Raw genomic sequence first — 25,154 nt, forward strand, 5'->3', positions numbered from 1 at the left:
CATGCGCAAGTGATATGCGCAGTAGAATTATAATGCATTGCGCACTCGCAATGTAGCCAGAGGATATGGACTGCAGTAGCGAAGAATACTTTGATCATCTTTCCTCACTTGACCGGCCATGATGTTAAGCGCCGTATCGAGGGCAGCCGCTGGAGCCCTAAGGGCCGTCAAACCCACCCTTTTTCAAAATGAAGTTGTGAAAGTAGCTACTACTGTTTCAGTAGACAGTAAGTACATTAAAGTTTCTTTTCAATACTTTATGATATCTTATAGAAAATTATGTTAACATCCTTATCCCATTTTCTCTATTTCGTTCGTCATATAATATTGTAAGAAGAAACGTAATCTATTTGAAATGTATTCTAGTTTCTGCTATTATCGTAAAAAAAAGAGTTATGCGAAAAGAAATCATAATTAAAATTGTCATTTACGAATGTTAAAAAATGTGTTCTGTGATTCGATTATATAATCTATATTATTTGAGCGGATCAGTAAGATACTATTTTACCAATATGGCGATTATATAGTCTTCTGAATTATTCTCTTAAAATAATATTTTTGAAACTTATTGAACATTGAGAATATTTATAACTATCTGCGATTTCTTTAAAATTCGTTATGTTGGAAATATTTAATGTACTGGTTTCATTTTTGTCGAGTGACAAGTTAAGTATTTTTCATTTGTTTGAAATTTAAAATCATTATAACTATATATAAGAAAAAAGAAATAAATTATTTATCATTGATTATAATAACCAAAGGAAACTATATAAAGAATTCTAATAAAAAAAAACACTGTATATGTTTTGTATTATGTAACAACATTTTCACAAGTGTTATGTAGTCTATTTCTTTTTTCTAATTATCAGATTACTTTATAAATTTTTTATATTTATTAATACAAACTTTTACATACTGTTGATTTCTAATATTATATTAATTTATTTTATTTTTTAGAGAAAAATTATGCCAAAGCAGCAGCTTCTAAAGGTGGTGCTCAGGGTAAAATTGTCGCTGTCATTGGTGCTGTTGTGGATGTACAATTCGAAGATGCTCTTCCACCTATTCTTAATGCGTTGGAGGTACAGAACAGAAGCCCTAGGCTAGTACTAGAAGTAGCCCAACATCTTGGAGAAAATACTGTGCGTACTATTGCTATGGATGGTATGTATATATATTTAAAACATGAATATATAAAACAATCATAAAATGTATGTTATTTTTATATAACGTCAAATAAATAAGTTGATATATGCGTATCATAAACTGTTCTGCCCCGATGTATTTATAGGTACTGAAGGTTTAGTACGTGGTCAGGGTGTTTTGGATTCTGGTTATCCCATCCGTATTCCTGTTGGTGCTGAAACCCTGGGACGTATTATTAATGTAATTGGTGAACCAATTGACGAACGTGGACCCATTGGTACAGACAAGTTAGCCCCTATCCATGCAGATGCACCTGAATTTGTAGAAATGTCCGTAGAACAAGAGATCTTAGTTACAGGAATTAAAGTCGTAGATTTACTTGCTCCTTATGCCAAAGGAGGAAAGATTGGTAAGATTTAAATTCTAGTTATAACCTTAAATATATTATAGTCCTCTTTATTATACATCTCGCTTATACTTTGCTTTTGTTAAATAAAGGTCTATTTGGTGGTGCTGGAGTTGGTAAAACTGTGCTTATTATGGAGCTTATCAACAATGTTGCTAAAGCTCATGGTGGTTACTCTGTATTTGCTGGTGTAGGAGAAAGAACGCGTGAAGGCAATGACTTGTATCATGAAATGATAGAATCTGGTGTTATTTCCTTAAAGGATAAAACTTCTAAGGTAGCACTTGTCTATGGTCAAATGAACGAACCACCAGGTGCTCGTGCCCGTGTAGCTTTAACTGGTTTGACAGTAGCAGAATATTTCCGTGATCAAGAAGGACAAGATGTACTATTATTCATTGACAACATTTTCAGGTTCACCCAAGCTGGTTCAGAGGTGTGTTGCTGGTAGTTATGTATAAAATTTAAACACAATTCAATTGATATTTTAATATGTTTTCTTAAAGCTTATTAAAATTATTTGTTATTCTCTTTTTTTTATTCTTTTTTTTTTTTTTTTTTTTTTTTTTTTTTTTTTTTTTTTTTTTTGTAGGTATCAGCTTTGTTAGGACGTATTCCATCAGCTGTAGGTTATCAACCAACCTTAGCAACTGATATGGGTACCATGCAGGAACGTATTACTACAACTAAAAAGGGATCTATTACTTCCGTACAAGCCATTTATGTACCTGCAGACGATTTAACAGATCCTGCTCCTGCCACTACCTTTGCCCATTTAGACGCAACTACTGTACTGTCGCGTGCTATTGCTGAGCTGGGTAATAATATTTTTGTTATAATATATATTTTGCTTAGGACTACTACATGACATATTTATGAAACCTTATATATATATATATATAATTTGTAATTATTTTAATTATTCATAAATAGGTATCTATCCAGCTGTGGATCCGTTAGATTCGACATCTCGTATTATGGATCCCAACATTATCGGCCCTGAACATTACAATATCGCTCGTGGTGTACAAAAGATTTTACAAGATTACAAATCCCTTCAAGATATCATTGCCATTTTAGGTATGGACGAATTGTCTGAAGAAGATAAGCTTACAGTTGCACGAGCACGTAAAATTCAAAGGTTCTTGTCTCAACCCTTCCAGGTAAAAATTATTTCGTTTATTTCTCTTCTTTCTCTGTATTATGAGATATTCATCGAGAAAATGTCGTTAAATAGGTTGCTGAAGTATTCACTGGCCATGCTGGCAAATTAGTACCATTACAAGAAACCATTAAAGGATTCCAAAAGATTTTAGGTGGAGAATATGATCATCTGCCAGAAGTTGCATTCTACATGGTGGGTCCGATTGAAGAAGTAGTAGCTAAAGCTGAATCATTAGCGAAACAATAAATTGTATTTGTTAAAAATCACCATAAACATACCATAAGTCTATGAAAATCATCCAATAGTTAACGTTTATCTTTTATTTATGGTAAATAATATGGCATTTTCGCAAAAAAATAGTTAATATTTTAAAATTGTTTAGTTTTACTTTAAAGTAAAATATAATATTGAAATATACTATATATAATAAAATTCATAAAATTGTTAAACTTTCAAAAACATAAGTAAACAAATTTTATACAATTCGCGATGTAAATTTTGTTTTAAAAAATATCCTTATTCATATATCATCGCAGTGATCATATTACCAATAACATATACAATTTTATAGTATATGTTAAATATAAATAAAAATAATTAAAAAGAATACGCGTTTGTAACTTTGAACAAACCTATATAACAAACCATAATCTTTGTATTTATTTCTTTTGGTCCTTTTTGATACAATATGGATATACATAAAAATATGTATTTTGAATGATACAAGGTGATTATTTCTTATAAAATTACTATATGAATTTATTCATATTTTAAGAGCGAGAGCAAGGAGTAGCCCCAAAATCAAGCATAGGTTTCTCTAGTCTGTATGTATCCTTTAGAATCTAAAAAGAAATCGGTTTTATAAAATCAAAAATTTTAGATTTTTATTTGTATATAATTAGATTAATGCTAATAATTACTTTCCATTGCTCCATATTTAAAGACATAATATTCTGAATATTCATGTGTGTCCCAATTTGTTTCCTTTGTAATGTCATTTCTTTAGAACATAGTTGAATGACAAGTATTCCTGTATTATCTACAATAATAAAATATAAATATGATTTCTCTCATAGAGAATAAAATAATTACCTCTTTCCAGTTTTATAATACCATCTCTAATAAGAAATGATACATATAACATATTTTCAATTGTTTTTCCAAAATCATCTGGATGTAAAATTAAACAATAAAAATCCAATGGCTTTTGATTTATTTTGTAATAATATTTGATAAATTTCTTAATTTTATCTACTGTCTCTTCTACACTTTCCTCATCTTTATTAACAACTACCACATTTTCTGGTGATTTCATTATAGCTTGAGCTTCTTTAATTGTTGATTTTTTATTAACTATTTCTTTTTTTTCTAGTGGTGTCAATAAACCTAAAAATAAATAAAATTATTATTTTTATCTTAATTTCACAATTATTTTTATATAAGTATCTTATAAATTACCAAGTAAAGTAGTATATTCAGGTATCCTTTTAAAAGATCTTGTTACTTCTGTTTCTAAAACAGACCAATCTGGATTTTCTAATAATTCATCTGGGAGCTTACGTGTATATTGTAACTGAGATATAAAAATATATGTTATTACATTCATGATACTATCCCTGTATCTGTTTATTATATTTCATTAAATACTTACAATCTTTTTTGCAAAATCTACATGATTATATGAACTTATATTTTGCGTTAAAGATTTAGTACATCTTGTCAAAATTTTGGATGAAATATTTATTGCTTCAGAATCCAAAAATATTTCTTCCTGATTGTTCACTGAAAAAACAAGCTACATTTATATTAAAATATTTTTCTTAATAAGATAAATCTTTATAAAAAATAATACTCTTTTCATTAAGGCTTGTTTCTAGAACAGCATTATCGCCTTCTTTCATAACTTCTTCCAAAGCTCTAAGATCATTAACACCTAAATGTTCATTCCTTTCTCCTAAAAAAATAAAATAAGATTACTAAGAAAATTAAATTAAAACAAACAAAATATTACTTACGAAGAGACAATGCACAAGACAAAGCATTCCATAGAATTTCTTTCCGTTGTTGAGGTGATCGAGTTACCGATGACCTCTCTGATTGATTGGCACTATCTGGCATATTTTTATAACTTATTTTGTGTACAAAATAGAAACTTTATATATATATAAGCATATATAATCCTTTCTGTTGATTATTTAGGGACCTGAAAAATTATTGAAAATACAAAGATTATAAATAATATTAATAAAGATTGTTTATTTGTATATTGTAACTTCCAAATATATAATAAATGCTATAATTAGAACCTTCCATATACCCAATATAAATATTTTAATAATAAATGTTATCACAAATTAACAAATTTAAAAATTAACAAATTTTATCGAAGTTTATCAATTTTATAAAGAATCTTAACAATATTATAGAATGAGATAAATAATAAATGAGGCAAATGTATACTTAGATGAATTTTTAAAAACTATGACAAAAATATGCAACTTTGTGATTCTTGATTACATCAATTTATTTTTATCATAAAAATGAAAATCGAATAATTAATTAATTTATTTATTTAAATTAACAAAAATAGATTTAAATATACTTGCTAAATAATTATTTTCATCTGATTCGATCTTCATCGATCTATTGTACTTTTTAACGACTTCGAGAATCAAAATTAGATTCTCGAATTGTTTCTAGTTAAAAAATTATAAATAAGAGAATATCAATCTAATCAATCTTATGATTTTATTAAATTAATAAAATATAATCAATCGAAAAAAAAATTAAATATCGTAAATTATATACTCACACGCTTTGTTTTTAATTGATCGTAGATATATTATAGAAAGGAACGAAGTTCACAAAAGCAGGTGGGCTTGGATGGAATCAAAACGTGCTGCAACTTTGACAGTTCGTCGTTTTGTCGTGCGCATTCGAAGTTTTATCGATAAAAATTAAGAAAAAATAATGGAAGAAAATAATGCTAAAGTAATATGTTTCGAAAAAGATATTAATGAAATAATAATAATATTATTTACAAAACGTTAATAGGGCGTATTTTTAACAAATTGAATTTTCAGACTGATCAGAACAATCAAGATGACTCAGATTCCGAGGTGGACGAAATTGAGCCAAAACTTAAATATGTTAGAATGCGAAATGATTTGGAACATATTTTACAAAATGATGCTGCTAGTTGTATCGCTGTGCATCCTAAGGTATGAATAATGCCTTTTCAATAATATGTCTTACGTAGAGAGAAATTATTCATAAATATATTTGATTGGAGAGGTTAACTATTGTTCGTATATTTATCTTCGCCATAATATATTTCAGTTTCTTTGTTTGGGATCACATTGGGGAATGATACATCTTTTAGATCATCAGGGCAATAATATACAATCAAAAACTTTACAAGCACATATTGTTGCTGTCAACCAAATTTCTATTGATCATAATGGTGACTTCATTGCATCTTGCAGCGATGATGGCAAAGTTTTTATTTATGGTTTATATAGCACAGAAAATAATCATAATATAAATCTTAGTAGACTTGTCAAGAGTATAGCTATTGATCCTAATTATTATAAAAGTGGTAGTGGAAGAAAATTTATTACAGGTATTTCAATTTGTCTTATAAAAAGTATTAAAAGTAAAATAAAGAACATTATAAGATAATTGTATTAATTTTTAGGAGACGACAAATTAATTTTATATGAAAAAACATTTTTATCCAGAATGAAGTCAACAATTCTTTCTGAAGCAAAAGATGGAGTAAGATCTATAGCATGGGCTGGTCAATTCATAGCTTGGGCATCTGGTACAGGTGTCAGAGTATATGATTCAAATGCTAGATGTTCTTTAGGTCTTATTAAATGGACTAAAACCGAAGAGTAAGTAGTATATTCTAAATTATTTCACTTGCAATCTATATATAAAGATATTATTTCAGAAATGTTTTCAATGCCATGTTTCATATAGAGCGCTACCAGAACACTATAGATGTAATCTTCGTTGGTCAGATGATCGAACATTACTAATTGGATGGGTGGATATAGTGCGTATTTGTCAAATAAAAAAGAGATCAGTACAGGAAATGGTTAATAGAGATTTACCTGAATTCGTGGTAGATCCAGGTAAATTATTTATTATTTATATTTGTTTAATAAAAAAAAATCATAAACTTATATTTTATAATATGATTTTAATTTTAGTTTCAACATTTCAAGTGGATTTTTATATATCTGGTATTGCACCTTTAGACAATCAACTGGTATTGTTAGGATGCTTAAAAGAATTAGATAATGATGGGAAAAGTCAAAGACCAATTTTGCACATTGTTGAGCCAAAGTGCGAAGACTTTTCTGTAATTTGTGCAAATCCATTGACTTTGCGAGGTTATAAAGAGTATAGCTGTAATGACTATCATTTAGATTGTTTAACAAATGAAAACAGGTAAGAAATACTTCATAATATTTTTATTATAAAGTATATGATTTATTATTTAATAGAAATAACTTAAATATTTTATATATCTAGGTTTTTTATCGTAAGTCCAAAAGATGTAGTTGTAGCAAGTTTGTATGATTGTGATGATAGGATTGAATGGTTAATAAGCCATCGAAAATTTGAACAAGCATTAGAAGTTGTTAGTGGTAGTGATGGAAAAGATTGTAAAAGATATACTTTAGTCAATGTGGGTCGTCTGTATTTGGATCATCTATTGGCTTGTGAAAAGTATGATGAAGCAGGAAAATTGTGTCTAAAAGTTTTAGGCCGGAATAAAAAATTATGGGAAGAAGAGGTTAGTTGTTTTACATGATAATTAAATTTTTGTCATGCTTAGAATTAAAAATATTTTATGTTAACAGGTATATAAATTTGCAAGGGTTCATCAATTAAGATCAATTTCTTCTTACCTCCCACGAGGTGATGTAACTTTAGATCCATTAATTTATGAGATGGTTTTATATGAATATTTGAAAATAGATCCAGATGGTTTTCTTGAATTAGTTAAAGAGTGGTCACCAACATTATACACAGTTGCAGCTGTTGTTAATGGTGTTTTGGAACATCTTATAGTTCATAATCAACGACAAAATGTTCTTTTAGAAGCTTTAGCAATTTTATATATTCATGATGGAAAATATGATAAAGCATTAGCAATGTATTTAAAACTTAGACACAAGGGTGTATTTTATTTGATACAAAAATATCAATTATATTATTCTATATATGATATGATTGAAAAATTAATGGATTTAGATGCAGAACGTGCAATACAATTTTTTTTGGAAAAAGAAAAAGATGAAACGCAGAAAAAAAAAGAAAAGTTCAGAGTACCACCTGAAATTATTGTTCATGAATTGCGACACAAATATTTTTACTTATATTTGGTATGTTAATAATAAATATATAAATTACGAACAATTGAAAGAAATTAAACACATTTATAATATAATTATATGATTTTTTAAATACTACTTTATAGTATCTAGATGCTTTAGACAAAAAAGATACAAATGATTCCAAAGGCAAATATCATGGATTACTGGTTCAACTATATGCAGATTACGCTAGAGATAAACTACTTCCACTTTTACGTCGTTCTGATAACTATCCGATACAGGAAGCATTAGATATTTGCAGTCAACGAAAGTTCTATCCAGAGATGGTGTATCTTTTAGGAAGAATAGGAAATATATCTGAAGCTTTGGCTCTTATGACTAGAGAATTAAATGATATGGAAAGTGCTATTGCTTTTTGTCAGGAACATGATGATGAAGAATTGTGGAATGATTTAGTAAATTATTCTTTGGATAAACCAAGTAAATAATGACTTGCAATATATCTTAGATTAATGTTTTTTAAGTTTAATTAGATTCTTTAGATTAAGTAGATTCTTTTTCTTCTAGAGGCTATCACATTTCTTCTTCAAAAAATTGGAACATATGTTGATCCTAGATTAATGGTACAGAGAATAAATCCATCTTTAGAAATACCTGGCTTAAAAAAAGCTTTGGTTAAAATGATGTGCGATTATAATTTGCAAGTATCTATACAAGAAGGATGTAAGAAAATTTTATCTAATGATTATTTTGATCTTCATGAAAGATTGGTTCGTTGTCATCAAAAAGGTATACTTATAAACGGTATGTATTTTGAGTAATAGTTCGTATATCTATAAGAAATATTTGTAATATATCACTATGCTTTAATTAATCTTTATTTTTTATTCATTTAGATGATCAATTGTGTGGAGCTTGTCATAGAAAAATAATTATGGGAGGTATAAATGATAAATATATCTTCTTTAAAATAATTTGAAAAATATTTTTTGTTTCTTTTTTATAAACAAAATAATATTTGAATTTTTATTGCAGAATCAAAAAATTTAGTCATATTTTATTGCAAGCATTCATTCCATGAGGACTGTTTACCAAACTTCAAATTAGTGGTATGTAATGTTATTGTACATTAATTATAATATTTCTTTTTGAGAATTATAAAATTTTTTATATGGTTATTAAATGTTTTAGGAAAATTGTGTAATTTGTAATTCACAAAAAGAGACTTCACCAGGTAGGAAATGATACAGGTAAGATCTTTCAATAAATATTGTTTAAATCATGCATATAGGTAAGACACATTCACATAGCTTAAGAATATGTTAATTTGTTTAATAACACAGTCGACTTTTTTTGATAATTATCATTGCTTATATTTATTTGATATAAATGTTTCATTTCGAAATATTTTCTTCATTGTGAATTAACTTATAAGTCATAATCATACCAATTAATAAATGGTTCTTTATCAATTATTATAATTAATAAAAAAATATATTTTCTACTTCATAAGAATGAATGCAAAACAAAAATAATAAATTATAATATATATTTTGTTTCGCATATACAATAATAATACATATAAAAATTATTTAATAATAATTATTTAAAAAGTTTATGAATCTTTAGAATTATATTTGAAATTCTTTTTATCATTTTTTAAATATTTTTATTCTCTATGGAAGTATCAAAAGTTAATATAGGTGTGTTGTCGCTTTCGTTTTTTTTTGTTCGGTAGAAATCATATCATTTGAGGACAGTGAATCAATAGAATAATGAGAACTTGTTGATTCTTTGAATAATTGATTTTGCTATAAATATGTAATTAACAAAGTATAGCATATTTTTCTACTACTTTAAAATTATACCTAACTATGATAAATACTTGCCATTCTGCAACTTGTGCATAAAGGATAAAAATCACACATATTTGAATGTCTTTGTTGTGTAGGTATAGTGATCTTTGAAATTTGTTCCGTTGAAATAAATTCCTGACTTTCTGGACATACGGAAAATGCCTTAAAAAATTGTATTGTAAAATCTACTACATGGAGAGGTTTCACTGCAAAAATTAAAATAAAGTATCAGGGCGCTTGAGATAAGTATATCAGTAAATCTCTTTGTGTATTTGTATAATATATATATTAATTAATGTAAAAAACACTCTATATCGAATAATATTATAAATATTTTATTGTATTATATATATATATATATATATATTCTTGTATAGACTGAATTATTCTTGATATTACCTTGCATAAATTAAATTATTGCTAAGTTTGCTTACCAATTAGTAATGTTTGTGTATAGTCAGCTATTAAATGCTTTACTTCAACATGATTAATTAAATATTCTATGAACTTTGTTACTTCATTACACTGTAAAATAACTATCAATCATTATACATAATTGTATAATCAATTGTCTAATATACATTGATAATGTAATCTATACTTTTTCGTCTAAATATTTAGAGAATATCTCCATATCCTCTGCCCAATAATTATTTCGTATCGCTATTCTAAGTTTTTGAGTCATTGGATTTACATTTTCTAAAGATTTGCTTTTTAACATGTAAGATGTTGACAACCAATTGTGTTCTAATATTTTTCCTTTTGGTGTTAAATACGTTTTCATACTTTCTACATTTCCATTTTGATTTTCTATTAAACGTTCAATTGTGTACACTTTTATGTAACTTTTATATAATTTCATACATTCTGCAGGAGTGCACTTCTATATTGAAAAATTGAAGTAATTCATGATGAATAGAAAATTGGGTATTAAAATAAATATAAATGGAACAATGTAATAATAAAATGTATAATAATGTGTCTAACATATTGACATGTAGTGATATTTCCATCAATCATTATGTTTTGAAATGTTAATGTTCCATTATAGTTAATTATTGTGAGATATCTCATAAGTAATAAATTTGTGCCTTCACTTAATAGTTTTATATTCTGTGGATATATTAGATTTTTACAATTCCTAAATCTGTTATGTTGATATGTTTGACTTGTTTCTACATAATAACTATTGTCCTGAATTCCCATAAATAATGTTTTTTCATTTAAGCTGCCTTTATGATATACATATCTGGGAAAGAAATTATTTTTATAATAATAGAAAAAAAAAATAGTAAAAAATATTTATGATAAACCAACTCTGTCCTTTTTTCTTCCAGGCAGTTGAATTTGTCAGTTGATGAACAAACGACTTTTGATCCACCAAAATAATCATCAGTATTTATGCAGAATTTTGTATTAATTAAAAATTCATGTTTTTGAGGACCGATATTTTCTACAGAAATGCAACAATTTCCTATCGAATTTATCTGCGTGATTATTTCATTTTTGAGACAAATCAACAAAGTTTCTTTAAAACACAATGCTGCTAATCTGTTATGATCTAATGAAATATAACAAGAGTATTAACTTTCTAATTAACATTTTCTTTTTACATTATATTTCTAATTGTATATTATTCACAAAGTATTTCTATATAAAATAGATCTTATTTAATTTTACATATATTTATATTTTTTTTTCAATCAAATATAGGATTAATAAACATATCTAAGAGTTTTTATTAATTCTGAATTTAATATTAAAAAATTATTTCTCATGCAACATGACGAAAATAATATAAATTAAATTTACCAATGGGAAATTTGAGAATCCATTCCTGTGGATTAGACGATTGAATAAATGTATCAGCCATTGAAACAAAAATGAGGTTTGTTGATACACTGGTCTGTTCTAATCAATACTATACGGTTTATATTAAAACAAATGATGTTAACAGTAATTCTATTGTTTTCAAAAGTTAAAATTGTGGACGTGTGTGTTCTATATATATGGATGTAAGAAGAATAATTGGTCCAACAAACATTGTTGAAGTTCAACATTTTTTTATAAAAATTAAAAAATAATTTTTTTATATTCTATTTAATTTTATATTATTTCACTTATTAATACTGATCTATTTAATTATAACAATTTTATGTATTACAAAAAAATAGAAAATCAGATGTTTATATTACTTTGAAAAATATTTGAAATTCAAATAATTTCATCATTAATAAATTATAATAACCATTGTACATAAAAGTTTTCTACATAAATGGATTTCTAAAATACAGTCATGTATTAATTGTACATACAACATATAAATTTCTACAACAATTTTGTATTCGACAAAAAAATCTCCCGCCAAATGATTCAAATCTTTTCATATTGATACAGTAAAATCTAAGAACGAAATTATTACTGTATTATTAATAATTTATAAAAATAGAAACAAAAAGTTTATCAAGAAGAAACAATAAAATTATTGTAGAATACTGATATTAAAAAAATTATTTCATAATATTGACTAGCCAAGTAAAGTGACATGACTTATGTAGTCTTGTCATATTTTGAACGGAGATAAAAAATATGAAATGAGAATTGGAACATCGTGAAGTATTTCAAAAGTAAAATAAAGAATTTAATAATTCTTAATTATTAATTTGAGACAGATTAATTGATTCAGAGAAATTAATAATTTATTTTCGTACACAAAAAATGAACGATTCTAATTATGAATATATTGCATCAATTCCGCATAAGAGTGAATTACGTTGCATTATTTGCGAAGTTGATTTTATGAAAATTCAGGACTTACCAATAAAATCGAACTATCATTGGCAAATATTAAAATGCCGGTAAAAATGACCGTAATTTATTAAATTATCTGTAATATTAATAATTTTTTCATTAAAATGTAGATGCACTTTTTTTTATATATATAATGACGATTATTACATTACATTTTAAATTATATGATCAACGTACGTAAATTTATATTTTAGAATGATAATTCAAATTATTCAGGAAGTAATAGCGTCGCCAATATTAGGAACACCTGGTTTAATATATGTTATTGCTACCAAAGAATTCATTGAAAGCAACAATCTGAAAACGCATTTAAAACATTTGGATATTTTAGTAAATCTTTTATTTATATATTTAACTATATTTTATTCTAATAATTTCAATTTATTAATATTTATAATGTTTTAAATAACAATGTCATTTTAATTTACTTCTTTTTGTAAGTATGTGGACTCACAAGAAGTTTCCATGGATATATATGCAAAGTGCCTTAATTACACAATGGAATGTAAAATAGCACCATTGTGGAACAAAGTTGGGCAATATTATGTTCATGGAATGAAATTTTATATAATAACAGAAGAGTTTAATGCATTAAAAGTAAAAGTCGTTATAAATGGTACTGTGCCGGTCATTGTTATTATTTATACTTGGTTCATATAAGTTTCATATATATATATGTATATATATATATGATAAATTCTACTTATAAATGACATTATGATTAAATAGAAAAAAAATTTTAGATGAAAATACACAATTATACTTCTATCCAATAAAGATCAAAATACCACTTATACAACTAGAAGACTTAGGCTTATTAGATTCATTGATAAGAGAATTTCAAGCTGATGACAATGGTATTATTGATTTAAGTAAATATTGCCATTCTGTACATATTCTGCCTAGGTATTCATTTATTATATTGAAAATATTTGGTTTTTATATATGAATAATATACTTTGTAAATATAATTAATAATATTTTCTATTAGTATGAGAACGGCGAGACTAGTATCTATATCTAAAAAAATTCCTTCTAAATGCCCCTTTGCAAATTATGATGAATTACGTAAATATTGGATAGATATGGTATTTATATAATTTGTATACCATTATATTATTATTTATTTTTATAAAACTAATACGTACTATAATATTATGAATATCATATTTAAACAAAATTTAAATTTTTAGAATGGCTATTATTTACCAATTACCGAAGATGGTATTATGTATTACGAAGTCAAATTTCATTCATCTGAAGCTAATAGTTTTATATATCCCAGTGTATGTGTAATAAAAGGACCTATTCAATATATCCCTCGTAAAGATGCAAATAACATAATTTCACAATTTATTAATGACTTATATAATACATTGAACAAAGTATGTGATAAACAGTTGTATATATACAATAATAATAAAGAAATAGATCATCAATTTAAATCATCAGACGAGGTATTTACAATTAAATAAATTAATTTTACAGGACTATATTATAAGTCATTTTATATGTTTTCATAATTACTTAACAGAATACAAGTAAAGTACAAAACCAACATTACTTATTATTAACAAGGAACAAAGAATTAATCGGTAATAATGTTACCAATAATATGATTAATAATATGGACAATATGATTGATAAAAATTTTAACCAACAATTAGAGCCTAGAACTGGATATGGATATAATACTACGATAAACTTCAGTAAATTTGAATATCTTGTATTAAAACCACTTACTGTCTTATCTAAAATCCATGTTATTAATTTGTATTATTAATCTAGGCAAATCTATCAAAACCACGAGTTCATTAAATGTTAAAGAATCAAATGATAGAGAAAATTGTATTTATAATTTAGAAACATGTAAACAACTCATGAAATTTAAAAGAAATAAACAAATAAGTCAACCCTTTTTAAATACTTCTTTGACAATAAAAAATGAAACTCAAACTGTCGAAAACGAAGTACAAATAGAGAATGAAAATACCTCTGCCTTTTTTAAAGAAATAAACTTATTGTTAGATCAGAAAACGTTTTACAAGGTAACTACTTGTTTATTATTTTCATTATTTTATTATTTATTTTTTTTTATTATTTACTTTTTATCGATTACTATTCATCCATTTCAAAAGTTTTAAATAAAAAAAATTTAATGTAAGATATGTTCTATTTAAACAGTCTCAAATGAAAAATAATACATTTGCTAATGCAACATTAAAACAAAAACTATCAAATGCAATGTGTACTACCAAATTTGTGAGTATTTATTATAAATTTTATATAATGAACATAAGTTTACAAAATAATAATCGAAGTTTTTAATGTATAGGGAAAAACTATTGATTTAGAAACATTAGCAAAAGATAATAAGTTAGGTGAAGTATCAAATATTATTTTAAGCAATTGGTTGTATAAACACCTAATTCCACATAATAGACAAGCAAAAAAGGCTGACTTAATTGAAAAAGTATTAACACAAATAAGAAGTACGAAAAAATATGTATAATTTATAACAAAAAATATATATTTTTTCCTCTGTAAAAAGGTTTAATTTAACAATAACAACATTTTCTTTTGAATCAATATCATTGTAAATGGTTTTTATTCATACATTAATAAATAAACATAAAAACTACGTTCCTCCCATAAATGTTAAGATTAATTTACATCTACATTATTCTGTAATTAGTTGGCAAAAAGAGATCTGTTATATTAATGATTGAAATATTAGTCAATTTAAATAATTTACAAAAAGAAACACAATCAATAATTATATTCATATTAAATAGGCATTTTCAATCAATATATTATCAATACTTATTTGCCTATTTTTACTTTTTCATAATATAACATAACATAACATAATTGAACACAATCACCAGTTTAATCAAAATGAAAATATTTATTTTATGGAATTTGAACAGAATTTTTTAAAGAATAAATTTTTTTTCTTTTCTTTCTTTTCTTTCTTTCTTTCTTTCTCTTTTTTTTACTTTTTTTTTGTTTTGTTTTTTTTTTCTTTTTTTTTTTTTTTAATATAGGAAATTGTATATTAAACTTAAATCAAGATTTACACAGATAAAAGATAAAAAGAGAACGAAGATTCAGTACAAAGATTCATGGTTTTGGTCATTAATTTAATAATTAATATTAATGATAAATATTTATAAAGAATTTTTATAAAAACATTTATAAAGAATATTTATCATTATTATTAATTATTTTGTGTGTGTGTGTGTGTGTGTGTGTGTGTGTGTGTATGATGTGGTGTGATGTGTATATTAATATAATAAATTTTATATAGATACATATATCGTTGGAAATACTAAACACTTTTTTACGTTAGTGGCAAATAATCGAAACTGTATAAATTGTTTCAATATTCTTAAATTAATATTATTACACTAATTTACTCGACATACGTGTTTCGCTTATATATCTAATGTTATAAATTTCAATTTAAGTAACACGCACCATCGTCAGGAAATTTACCATGTGGGACGCAATCAGAGTTTAGATTATAAATTGTTAGAGTTACAATTTTGACATTACTTTTCCATTCAAAATTATATCACTTGAATGGAAATTATGTGCACTACATATTGTCTTAGGTCCATCGTTCCTCAATCAATTTATATATACAAAAGTTCAGCACATAATGCTATTTCAACTAGGTTTTAACACATACATACTTAGGCGCATGAGGCACAAAAGCTGTATGTATATGTGTTTGCTCATTTATTATTTTATACAAAATTGGTATATTTTGTAACTTAAAAGCTGTTTGATAAGTAGCGATGATGAGAAAATAAGACATAATAAAATTATGTAATTATAATTTGAAGTAATAGCTAAAAATAATGATATTTTTACATTATTTATTTTACTTGTATCATTTCTTAAATTGTAAATTTAGTAGAATAATTATTTATGTAGAATATTAATAATAATAGATATTAAAACGTATAGCTGTTCTTCCAATAATTAAATATATTCAACAGATCATCTAAAATGCATCTATCGATGAATATACTTTGTATATTCGTCTCTTCTTCATTAGAATATTCTTAACACAAAATCTTGACATATTTTTAGCATTTCTTTTTTTTAGAGAAGAGACCTCATTTTATTACTATTAGAAGTCATATTAATACAAAATCTTACCATTAATTGTATACAAATTAATTATATATCATTATAACATAAACTCAATAATTTTAATATCTTGTAGGCACGTATGATCATTGTCGTGATTATAATCTGATTATTTATTATTATTTCAAAATAGGTCCAGCCGTATCAAGCTACACGGACGGCATGAGAAGAAATCGAGGACCAGTGTAATATACACATTGAATATATTATTATCAGAGCGTGTTGATACAGAATGATTACAATTTTAATAACAAAAAGAATATCTCTCTGGCTTATTCCTGACGATAGCGCGAAAGGAAGAAAGGGGACGGTGGTGTCAGGTTGGCTCGGTTTATGGGTACAAATAAATTTAACTTTTATCTATCATTGAACTATAAAGAAGGATAAACAATTTTACAATTTACCATATTTCTTATACATTTTTCTACTATTCAATATATTTGAAGCAAACTGTATTGGATATATTTAAGAAAAATGGTAGATCGAACTAATATGCCTATTTTTCACTTGAGTAATGTAAAAATTAAAAAAGAAGATATATATTTCATACATAATTGAAAATATAATAATTTCATAGAATATAAAAAGTGAAATAAAAGGAAAATAAAAACAATAAATAAATAAATGATTGATTTGTACACTTTATTCATTAATATAAAAGATAGTAAAATGTTGAGAAAATAAAATAGAAAATATAACAAAAATAATGTCAACATATTACTGATGAATATATGAATACGGCAATTCATATTCATATACAAAGAATATAATAATGACTGGACAATAAATTACTGCCATGTCTGACAGTTATCATATGCATTTAAAATTGATAAGAATGTGACCATAAAGTAATGGTACCTGATTAATAATATATAATTTTAATAGAAATATATACTTGAAATATCATTAATATTACTCAGTTATTCAAAACGTTAAAACGATGATAATAATCACAATGACAGAAATAGAAACATAGTAGCAATTATATCAATAGTAGCGATATCAATAATGGTAGTAATAACAATAACAATAATAAAATAGTAGTATTAATAATAATAATAATAGTAGTAGCTGCAGCGATAATAATTAAAATGAAAATTATTAGTTAATAGCAATAGCTATAATAACAAATTTGACTTAAAATCTTGTATTGTAGTTTTGCACATGCACACATGTTTGCAGAATGTTCCATTACATGAAAAAATAGATACATGTATTCCACATATATTTAATGATTATTATTCTTATTCTAATTATGCATTTTTTATATTAATCATTTTATTAATAACCATACATAATCTAGATTATATAAACAGGATAAAAAAAACTTTTGTAAATGCTATTGTATTTTATGAAGTTTGTAAATATTCTATACATTTATAATTGTAATTGAACATTCTGCATTGAAAAACTTCCAATACTGTTACTAAATCGTAAAGGAATTAGAACACACGATCTGTTTTTGTACAAATAAACAATTGTACAATAAAACAAAAATAGAACAGTGTAATAAATAATATTCGTAATAATCCTATTTTTTCCGTCTTACATACGCGCGCAGCATACATATACATTTCTTTTTTTCTTTCTCTCTCTCTCTCTCTCTCTCTTTTATCATTTTATAGGACAATAATAGATCAAAAACAGAATATAGTTAATTTTTTAAATTTAACAAGTAACACACGATTTGATAAGAATTTACTCATAAAAAACTGCAGCTGCGTAATATAAAAATTTCTAAAGAAAGAGAGGGAGAGTGGAATATATATTATTTAGTAATGTCATGCATAAGAATACTATATAACTGGATGGCGCATTAACATTTGTGATTTAAAAATCGAATTAAAATGATGTGCAATTCAATTCATTATTCAAATAATATCTAAACAAAAAAATTACACAATAGAACAATTATATTGATCTTATTATTAGATAAAAAAACGTCAATAACAATTAGGCAAAGTAAATGTGTAAATGGATTCCCTACATTCACATTACTTTTGCTTATCCCTCAGTGTTATTTCTGTTTTATTTTTCTTCATATATACATATCTATTACTTTGTGTTCTACTTTGATTATGGACGCTACTGTATGGCGTGTTTATTAACACTGTTTCTATGATATGCAATGCTATCATCTTTGCGTCTGAAATATTATATGTTGCATAATGCAAGTTTATCAATAAAGTAGAAATTGATGCAACCATGTCTAGTATGAAGTAATTTATACATTCACTTTTCTTATTGATACGATTCATGAATCCACGAAGGATGCAAAAACTATGACTTTGACGACCCACGGGTGACAGAACTCATTATGAACATAAAATTTCATTAAAAAAAAAAAAAAAAAAAAAAAAAATAAAATAAATAAATAAATAATTTTACATAGATATATATATATATATATATATATATATATATATATATATATATATATATTATTGTTATTAGAAATGAACCAAATCAATACACAGCATGACGTCTGATATTTACAAATAAGTTTCTCTGAAAAATATCTTGGGCGTAGGTCAGAAAATCTATAAGGCTCCACGCATCTTGTGGACCAGTCACAGCAAGATTAAAAATTCTCAGCTTATTACAATTGATGTTCTTTCTGTTCCTTGTTAGAATTTGTTACTAAAATAGAGATAATATAAGGCAAAACTCTGATAAATTTTAGACAAAAAGAGCATCGTAAAAATTGTCAATAAGTCTATCATTCCATGTCTCAATGCATTTAAAACTCATTCTCATAATGAGGACGGCGTCACCAGTTCCATTAATAATTCATCCCTGCCCACGGTCGTCTGTGTAAAAATACTTGTATGACATGGAACAAGAATGTTTTTAAGAATATAATAATAAATAATATAGATAAGTAATTCATATACGAATATACTTTGATAAATAGATTAATGAACAGTAATTTGGTATCAATTTTTCACTAAAAACCTTACAAAAAAGTTTTTCGTTTTTACTATTCAGGGAAATTTTTAAATAAATAGTAAAAACTTCAAAGGTGTTCAGAATTTCATATTTTCTCAAAATATCTTGCTCCACATCTTCATCATTTTCTAGAAGAAATCTCTGCCTAAATGTGGACGGTTTGTTTGTTGTAATAATCGCGCTCTACCTCGTCCATTAGCACCAGTAGCATGTCTTCTGGTATTTCGCAATTCTCTATCAACTTCTAATTCTTCAAGCTTCATCGTGAGACAAAGCTTTTGTTGCACTGCGAGGCGTAAAAGTTGATTCAAGGTCTTCCTTTCATCCTCTGCTATAGTCAGCTGACGTTGTAGTTCATCCACTTGAGTAACATATTCTTCACAACGTGCAGCGAACATTGCACGTAAACCTGAGAAGTATTGTTAGCAGGATTTTAACACGAGATAGGTGAGTAGAAGATTAGAAAGGCAAGAAAGAAATATATCAAAAAATAATATAAATGTAACATATAACAATGTCCAACCAAACAAAAAAGTAGTTATATCTCACTTTGTTATATAACATTACTAATATAAAGAAAAAGCAAAAGAAGAACATAGTAATAAATATAGTAATATAAGTAAATATAGTAAGCATGTGAATGTATTATTTTTTATGAAAAGTTAATAAAATTCTTTATACTTAAAATAGAATTTGATTAATATATTAAAAAAAAAAAAAAAAATAAATAAATGGAGATAAAGCGTACATTTGTTTAACAAATAGATCTCATAATTAAAATTACATTGATTCACCCTTTTATTTACTGAAATTGCAAATCTGATGACATGCAAGTAAAGCAGTTGCAAAATCTATTGTTGCACAACTTAATATGAATAAGAATGTATACATTAATTCTGATATTCAACATGTTTATGATTAATGCATTAATAGGTGCATGTTAGTAAAAAAAAATGAAGAAAATGTTATATTACTAAATTTGCTTCGAAAATACACTGAATTCTTAAATAAAAATAATTAAATAATAATTATCTACTGTATAATTCCCTTTTTTATGAAAGATCTTCTCTAATATCGAATACGTCAAACTAATCACAATGTTCAGCCAAACTAATTCATATAATTAACACAATTTTCATTAAGAAAAAAAACTTACTTGAAAATGTCGCTGCATTTTCTTTCAACATTCTAAGTTCATTTCGTAGTTTCAGCATGGTTTCATTAACAATACTTTTCTCATTTTCATATTTACTCTTCAAATTTGTTAATGCTACTTCAGCCGTGTTTTTATTTGACTTTAATACTGTCCTTAGAGTTGCTATTTGTTCACGTTTAGCAGACAACATTGCCTTTAATCTTATAACTTGTTCTTGCAATTCTGCCACTTCGGCCTTATTCTCATTTACAGATGCTACAAAAATAAATAAATTAAATCCATATAAAAAAACATTAATAACTATTAATTTTGACCTATGCACACACACACATACACACACACACACAATTATTCTAACTTACCTTCACAAACATTACAAATGTTTGATTGTACTCCCTTCTTCTTAGATAATTGTATTGTATGTTCTACTGCACTTCTCAGATGTTTTATTTGATCAATAGCAGTTTCTATATGCTTAGCAATTTCTTTTGCTTTGCTAAGACTTTCTAAATCCTTAATTTTAATATCTGTTTTGAACAAAGTTCTACACCATTCAATTTTACCATTTCCTTCTTCTTTTTCAGGAACAATTTTTTCATGGTCGAGAACAACACGTGAAGGCATTTCTCCATTGACTGCACACACATGATGATAAAGGTACACCAATTCATCAGAAATATTTTGCAAATCATTTTGCGCTGAATCAAGAAAGCCTCCAGCTTCTATAGCAAGTTTTGAGAGGGTACAAACATCAGATTCGAGTTGCATACTTCTTTGTTCAGTATCTAAAAGCTGAAAGGAAAAAATCACACTTCAGTAATGATGATTTAAGGTCTAACAACCCTTAATAATTATTATGCATTGCAAATTTGCTGAATATGTGAAGAAAGGATGAATTCAAGTCAATTTGGAAAGTCAGTTCTAGGATCACATTTGTAACAATCATTTAATCAGCAGCCTAGAACATAATATATTCCGAAAAATGCACGTTAAAATATATAGTTCGTATTTGAGCATCGTGCAAACAGGCTTTATGAGTCTGACTCATGCCGCGTTAGACGTATATAAAATACATAAGAAGATGTAATCGTTCGATATTTTATTTTTAAGCACATTCTTTTCAAAGCCACGGTGCATAGCCATTAAGATCCGTATGTTTTTTCTATGGACCCTTAATAATTATATATGTGTATACACAAATTCTGATACATGGAGTCACATATGAAAGAAATTTTCATTATAAATACGAATTTCATAGATGATTCCATATATCATAAAAGTGTATAAAATTGGCTAATAAATTTGATATCATGTACAGTTAAGATTCATTAAATCTGAAGAAGCAATACACGATAGGCTGTTAGAACACTGAAAAGCAAAATGTATGAATAATTAGAGGAGCCAAAGACAAGTTGTTATTAAATAATTGGTAAATACGTCAAGACGAGCACACTTTCCAACCTTTTCTCGAAGCATCTTCTCTGATTCTGGGATCTGAAATGCCATAATTTCTATTCTAGGTTAAATTTTTTTTCAATGATAGCGTCATCAGAGTGATACTTTATATTCTTGCCTTTATAAAAATAGAGCTTTTCGTTTTAAAGGAAAAACATTAAACAATTATATACCAGCAATTTGCCTTCAACCGTATAAATAATATAATTTGTTTCATTGAAAATATCAACACATTTTAGTAGAGAACGATATAACAACGTAATATAAGAGAATATATACCTTATTTCTCAAATTTGTTAATTCCGTTCTTAATTGCTGTGTTGCATCAGATACTGTTAAACCATTTTCTAATTCCGTTAAATCTTTCTGCAGCTGATCTACTTCACGGGCAGACATTGTACTCCATTGATGGTATTGCATAATAGCCTGAAATATTAATTTATATGTAATTACATAAATGATTTTAACACTCTTACCGTATTTATTATTCAAATATACCTGATTCAATTTTTCCATTGTAACTTCTTCATTTTCCTTTCCAGGTAATTTGGAATGAAGATGTTGCAATGATTGCACATGTGCTGTTAATTGCATAATTCGTGCAATAAATGTTTGTAACTCTCCTTGACTTTTTTCAACTGCATATTGAGATTCCCTTAAATTCTGAGTTAAATGAACTTTTTCAGATTCAGCAAGCTCTAATTGTTTTTCTAATTTTTTCAATTCATTCAAATGAATTTCAGAGAACAAGTCTACTTGTTTATCTGCTGCAGAAGTTCCTGGTTCTTGAGTTTTCAAATCTGCCTCAATTCTACGTAATGCAGGCGGATCATCTTCACCATCACTACATATTGTTTGATCTTCAGTAATTCCTCTAATAGAAAGAGCAAGATTACTGAGATTATAAATGGATTCACTATTAATTCGTTGATCCAATTCCTTCTTAAGTGCATATTTAGCTTCACGTTCAGCTTGTAAAGATTCTAATGCCTCTTCCATTTGTTTTTCAGCAATCCTTTTTAAATTAGTTAATTCTTCTACTTGACTATTTAAAAGTTCTACTTCCTCTGTTAATCTTCTAATTTCATGTTTGGCACCTTCAAATTCTACTTGACTGGACCGCAGACCAGATACTTGTTTTTGTAGCGAGATATTTTCATCTTCTAATTCTGAATAATCTTGAAGTAATCTAGTTTCACGAAATCTACATTCACGTAATTCCGTTCTTAATGTTTTTCTTTCTGTTTCTGCTTGTAGATGATCTTTACCTATTTCCTCTCTTTCCTGAAGTGCATGATCACGCTCAGCTTGTACTCGTTCTAATTCATGACGTAACTGCAGAAAAAGTTAAATTTACAAAGTTTAATTATGTTATATCACATTTTTTTTCTGAATATTGAAGACATAGTATTATTATAATATCATTTACAAAATATATGAAATGTCTTGTCTTTATTAATTAAGTTTGATAAATATAAAAAAATCCACAAAAAGAATGGTTGCTATCAGAATTAATTTAATTTAAAGTACCTGCTTTGTTTCATTTTCCAGTTCTAATATTTGTATTTGTAAAGAGGTTTCTCTTGCTGCACTTTCACTTAAAAGACTCTCCTCTTGTTCAATACCACTTTTTGTAGTCAATATAGTAGTTGTTTGAACTTTAGTTAAGGCCTGGAAACATAAAATTCATTATTTTAAATATTAAAATATTTAACATTTTAAATATTTTATGTAATATTTAAAATATCTGATAAACATTTAGAAATATAAAATACTAGAACTATATCATGCAAATTATATTACAAAAAAAAAGTAGATGCATTTAGCATACAAGATGACATAAGCTATATAATTGAGAGCTATAAATTGCGATATGTTAAAAAATATATATCACAATTTACACATGAAAATTTATTCAAATTGACAATTTTGTTTTAATCTATATCTATTTTTTATCCATAAGAAAATGTGTCTAAAGAATAATTTCATAAATATAAATTAAGTAAATGTCAACTAAAATAGATAGCATTTAAAACATAATCGTAGAATCGATATATTAATATACATATTATTATTTCTATAAAATCAACTCAGCACCAGTTGTGCTATTAGAAAAGTGTATTAACCTCTTGTGCGATCTCTAACTCATGCTTCGTGTTTTCATAGAGGGCCTCGAGATCATTGCACTTTTGTTGTAGAGCCGATTTTTCTTCGAGTAATGCAAGACCATATTGAGCGGATTGTATCTTCTCCGTGGAAGCTAAATCTAATTCTCTTGAGAGTCTTTCAATCTCCGTCCTGAGATCCTCTACTGTAATGCCTTCAACTGTAGCCATTGCTGAATACCCTGACGAGGATCTCTTTGCCTCTTAACTTGTATGCCTATGCGTCGTTACCGTGTATAAATCGAAATACCGGCTGCTACGATGGAAGATGACACATTCGCAAACATTATTTGCGAATTTATTGTTGAATATCTTTATTACATATAAGCACACCGTGCATTCATATACTGGAGGCTAATAGTAGTTTTGACATAGACAAGATTAAAGTACAGGGAAACGAAAAAGATCGAATAAACCGGATGCATGTTCTAATACACGTTCCACGTTTCTCCTTCCGTCGTGTTCCAACGTTCCGCTGCTATGTTGCACAAAAAATATTTACGTAATCAGAAAGAGAATGAGAGAGATAACAA

At 26.3% G+C, this 25,154-nt stretch overlaps 6 protein-coding genes across 15 annotated transcripts; 3 read left to right on the forward strand and 3 right to left on the reverse strand.

Annotated features, from left to right (window-relative positions):
• The first annotated feature begins 64 nt into the window (after window positions 1-64).
• On the forward strand, window positions 65-3,785 carry ATPsynbeta (ATP synthase, beta subunit). The gene is made up of 7 exons (XM_035872218.2): window positions 65-227; window positions 958-1,164; window positions 1,292-1,555; window positions 1,645-1,988; window positions 2,145-2,370; window positions 2,486-2,715; window positions 2,790-3,785. Exons 1-7 carry the CDS (start codon window positions 119-121, stop codon window positions 2,961-2,963), a joined length of 1,554 nt encoding a protein of 517 aa, XP_035728111.1. The 5' UTR covers window positions 65-118; the 3' UTR covers window positions 2,964-3,785.
• On the reverse strand, window positions 2,588-5,681 carry Nse4 (SMC5-SMC6 complex kleisin component Non-SMC element 1). 3 transcript variants are annotated; one of them, XM_035872247.2, is made up of 8 exons: window positions 5,530-5,680; window positions 4,733-4,920; window positions 4,570-4,671; window positions 4,369-4,499; window positions 4,176-4,290; window positions 3,810-4,103; window positions 3,638-3,756; window positions 2,588-3,559 (listed from the first exon to the last, which is right to left on the reverse strand). In XM_035872247.2, the coding sequence occupies exons 2-8, from the start codon at window positions 4,833-4,835 to the stop codon at window positions 3,488-3,490; spliced, it is 936 nt and encodes a 311-aa protein (XP_035728140.1). In that variant the 5' UTR covers window positions 4,836-4,920; window positions 5,530-5,680; the 3' UTR covers window positions 2,588-3,487. The 3 variants fall into 3 exon arrangements, with proteins under 3 accessions (XP_035728140.1, XP_085511570.1, XP_085511571.1); XM_085655444.1 differs by lacking the exon at window positions 3,638-3,756 and having other exon boundaries at window positions 5,530-5,681; XM_085655445.1 differs by lacking the exon at window positions 5,530-5,680 and having other exon boundaries at window positions 4,369-4,512; window positions 4,733-4,751.
• Window positions 5,555-17,382, forward strand: lt (vacuolar protein sorting-associated protein light). Of its 7 annotated transcripts, none has more exons than XR_014981890.1 (14): window positions 5,555-5,708; window positions 5,801-5,938; window positions 6,057-6,339; window positions 6,415-6,613; window positions 6,702-7,175; window positions 7,260-7,524; window positions 7,592-8,116; window positions 8,212-8,548; window positions 8,636-8,872; window positions 8,965-9,009; window positions 9,104-9,177; window positions 9,260-9,318; window positions 11,262-11,812; window positions 11,903-12,038. XR_014981890.1 is itself a non-coding variant. In XM_035872140.2 (14 exons), the coding sequence occupies exons 1-13, from the start codon at window positions 5,688-5,690 to the stop codon at window positions 9,311-9,313; spliced, it is 2,574 nt and encodes an 857-aa protein (XP_035728033.1). In that variant the 5' UTR covers window positions 5,556-5,687; the 3' UTR covers window positions 9,314-9,318; window positions 10,020-10,344. The 7 variants fall into 7 exon arrangements, 6 of the variants coding, with proteins under 6 accessions (XP_035728023.1, XP_035728013.1, XP_035728004.1 ...); XM_035872140.2 differs by lacking the exons at window positions 11,262-11,812; window positions 11,903-12,038 and adding an exon at window positions 10,020-10,344 and having other exon boundaries at window positions 5,556-5,708; window positions 6,702-6,856; window positions 6,935-7,175; XM_035872130.2 differs by lacking the exons at window positions 11,262-11,812; window positions 11,903-12,038 and adding an exon at window positions 17,030-17,382.
• Window positions 9,763-11,797, reverse strand: LOC146873239 (ciliogenesis-associated TTC17-interacting protein). Its single transcript, XM_085664213.1, has 7 exons — window positions 11,737-11,797; window positions 11,242-11,485; window positions 10,912-11,173; window positions 10,526-10,807; window positions 10,359-10,449; window positions 9,958-10,130; window positions 9,763-9,879 (listed from the first exon to the last, which is right to left on the reverse strand). The coding sequence occupies exons 1-7, from the start codon at window positions 11,795-11,797 to the stop codon at window positions 9,763-9,765; spliced, it is 1,230 nt and encodes a 409-aa protein (XP_085520339.1).
• Window positions 12,388-15,247, forward strand: LOC118444171 (uncharacterized). Its single transcript, XM_085655443.1, has 9 exons — window positions 12,388-13,065; window positions 13,177-13,351; window positions 13,479-13,641; window positions 13,727-13,823; window positions 13,929-14,192; window positions 14,270-14,444; window positions 14,524-14,783; window positions 14,920-14,997; window positions 15,071-15,247. Exons 1-9 carry the CDS (start codon window positions 12,931-12,933, stop codon window positions 15,245-15,247), a joined length of 1,524 nt encoding a protein of 507 aa, XP_085511569.1. The 5' UTR covers window positions 12,388-12,930.
• A 2,522-nt stretch (window positions 17,383-19,904) lies between the features above and the next one.
• On the reverse strand, window positions 19,905-25,122 carry BicD (Microtubule-associated protein Bicaudal D). 2 transcript variants are annotated; one of them, XM_035872162.2, is made up of 8 exons: window positions 24,583-25,122; window positions 23,987-24,127; window positions 22,955-23,791; window positions 22,736-22,882; window positions 22,463-22,495; window positions 21,364-21,793; window positions 21,002-21,256; window positions 19,905-20,254 (listed from the first exon to the last, which is right to left on the reverse strand). In XM_035872162.2, the coding sequence occupies exons 1-8, from the start codon at window positions 24,790-24,792 to the stop codon at window positions 19,974-19,976; spliced, it is 2,334 nt and encodes a 777-aa protein (XP_035728055.1). In that variant the 5' UTR covers window positions 24,793-25,122; the 3' UTR covers window positions 19,905-19,973. The 2 variants fall into 2 exon arrangements, with proteins under 2 accessions (XP_035728055.1, XP_035728063.1); XM_035872170.2 differs by lacking the exon at window positions 22,463-22,495 and having other exon boundaries at window positions 24,583-25,121.
• Between the last annotated feature and the right edge of the window lie 32 nt (window positions 25,123-25,154).

Source organism: Vespa mandarinia, chromosome 2, assembly GCF_050613455.1.
Source record: "Vespa mandarinia isolate Hongniang chromosome 2, ASM5061345v1, whole genome shotgun sequence".
Taxonomy (NCBI): domain Eukaryota; kingdom Metazoa; phylum Arthropoda; class Insecta; order Hymenoptera; family Vespidae; genus Vespa; species Vespa mandarinia.

Bases quoted from the DNA above. Each gene is read 5' to 3' on its own strand.
- ATPsynbeta (XM_035872218.2), top strand. From the start codon at position 119: ATGATGTTAAGCGCCGTATCGAGGGCAGCCGCTGGAGCCCTAAGGGCC. The intron at 1,165-1,291 runs GTATGTATATAT...ATGTATTTATAG, and splicing joins GCGTACTATTGCTATGGATG to GTACTGAAGGTTTAGTACGT. The intron at 1,556-1,644 runs GTAAGATTTAAA...TGTTAAATAAAG, and splicing joins TGCCAAAGGAGGAAAGATTG to GTCTATTTGGTGGTGCTGGA.
- Nse4 (XM_035872247.2), bottom strand. From the start codon at position 4,835: ATGCCAGATAGTGCCAATCAATCAGAGAGGTCATCGGTAACTCGATCA. The intron at 4,672-4,732 runs GTAAGTAATATT...TTATTTTTTTAG, and splicing joins GTCTTGTGCATTGTCTCTTC to GAGAAAGGAATGAACATTTA. The intron at 3,560-3,637 runs GTAATTATTAGC...ATTTCTTTTTAG, and splicing joins TAAATATGGAGCAATGGAAA to ATTCTAAAGGATACATACAG.
- lt (XM_035872130.2), top strand. From the start codon at position 5,688: ATGGAAGAAAATAATGCTAAA. The intron at 6,614-6,701 runs GTAAGTAGTATA...TGTTTCATATAG, and splicing joins AAATGGACTAAAACCGAAGA to AGCGCTACCAGAACACTATA. The intron at 9,178-9,259 runs GTATGTAATGTT...TAAATGTTTTAG, and splicing joins TACCAAACTTCAAATTAGTG to GAAAATTGTGTAATTTGTAA.
- LOC146873239 (XM_085664213.1), bottom strand. From the start codon at position 11,797: ATGGCTGATACATTTATTCAATCGTCTAATCCACAGGAATGGATTCTC. The intron at 10,450-10,525 runs GTATAGATTACA...GTTATTTTACAG, and splicing joins CTAAATATTTAGACGAAAAA to TGTAATGAAGTAACAAAGTT. The intron at 9,880-9,957 runs GCAAGTATTTAT...ACATATTTATAG, and splicing joins TATGCACAAGTTGCAGAATG to CAAAATCAATTATTCAAAGA.
- LOC118444171 (XM_085655443.1), top strand. From the start codon at position 12,931: ATGATAATTCAAATTATTCAGGAAGTAATAGCGTCGCCAATATTAGGA. The intron at 13,066-13,176 runs GTAAATCTTTTA...TCTTTTTGTAAG, and splicing joins TAAAACATTTGGATATTTTA to TATGTGGACTCACAAGAAGT. The intron at 13,824-13,928 runs GTATTTATATAA...TTAAATTTTTAG, and splicing joins GTAAATATTGGATAGATATG to AATGGCTATTATTTACCAAT.
- BicD (XM_035872162.2), bottom strand. From the start codon at position 24,792: ATGGCTACAGTTGAAGGCATTACAGTAGAGGATCTCAGGACGGAGATT. The intron at 23,792-23,986 runs GTACTTTAAATT...CTTTTTCTGCAG, and splicing joins TGGAAAATGAAACAAAGCAG to TTACGTCATGAATTAGAACG. The intron at 20,255-21,001 runs GTAAGTTTTTTT...AATACTTCTCAG, and splicing joins AAATGCAGCGACATTTTCAA to GTTTACGTGCAATGTTCGCT.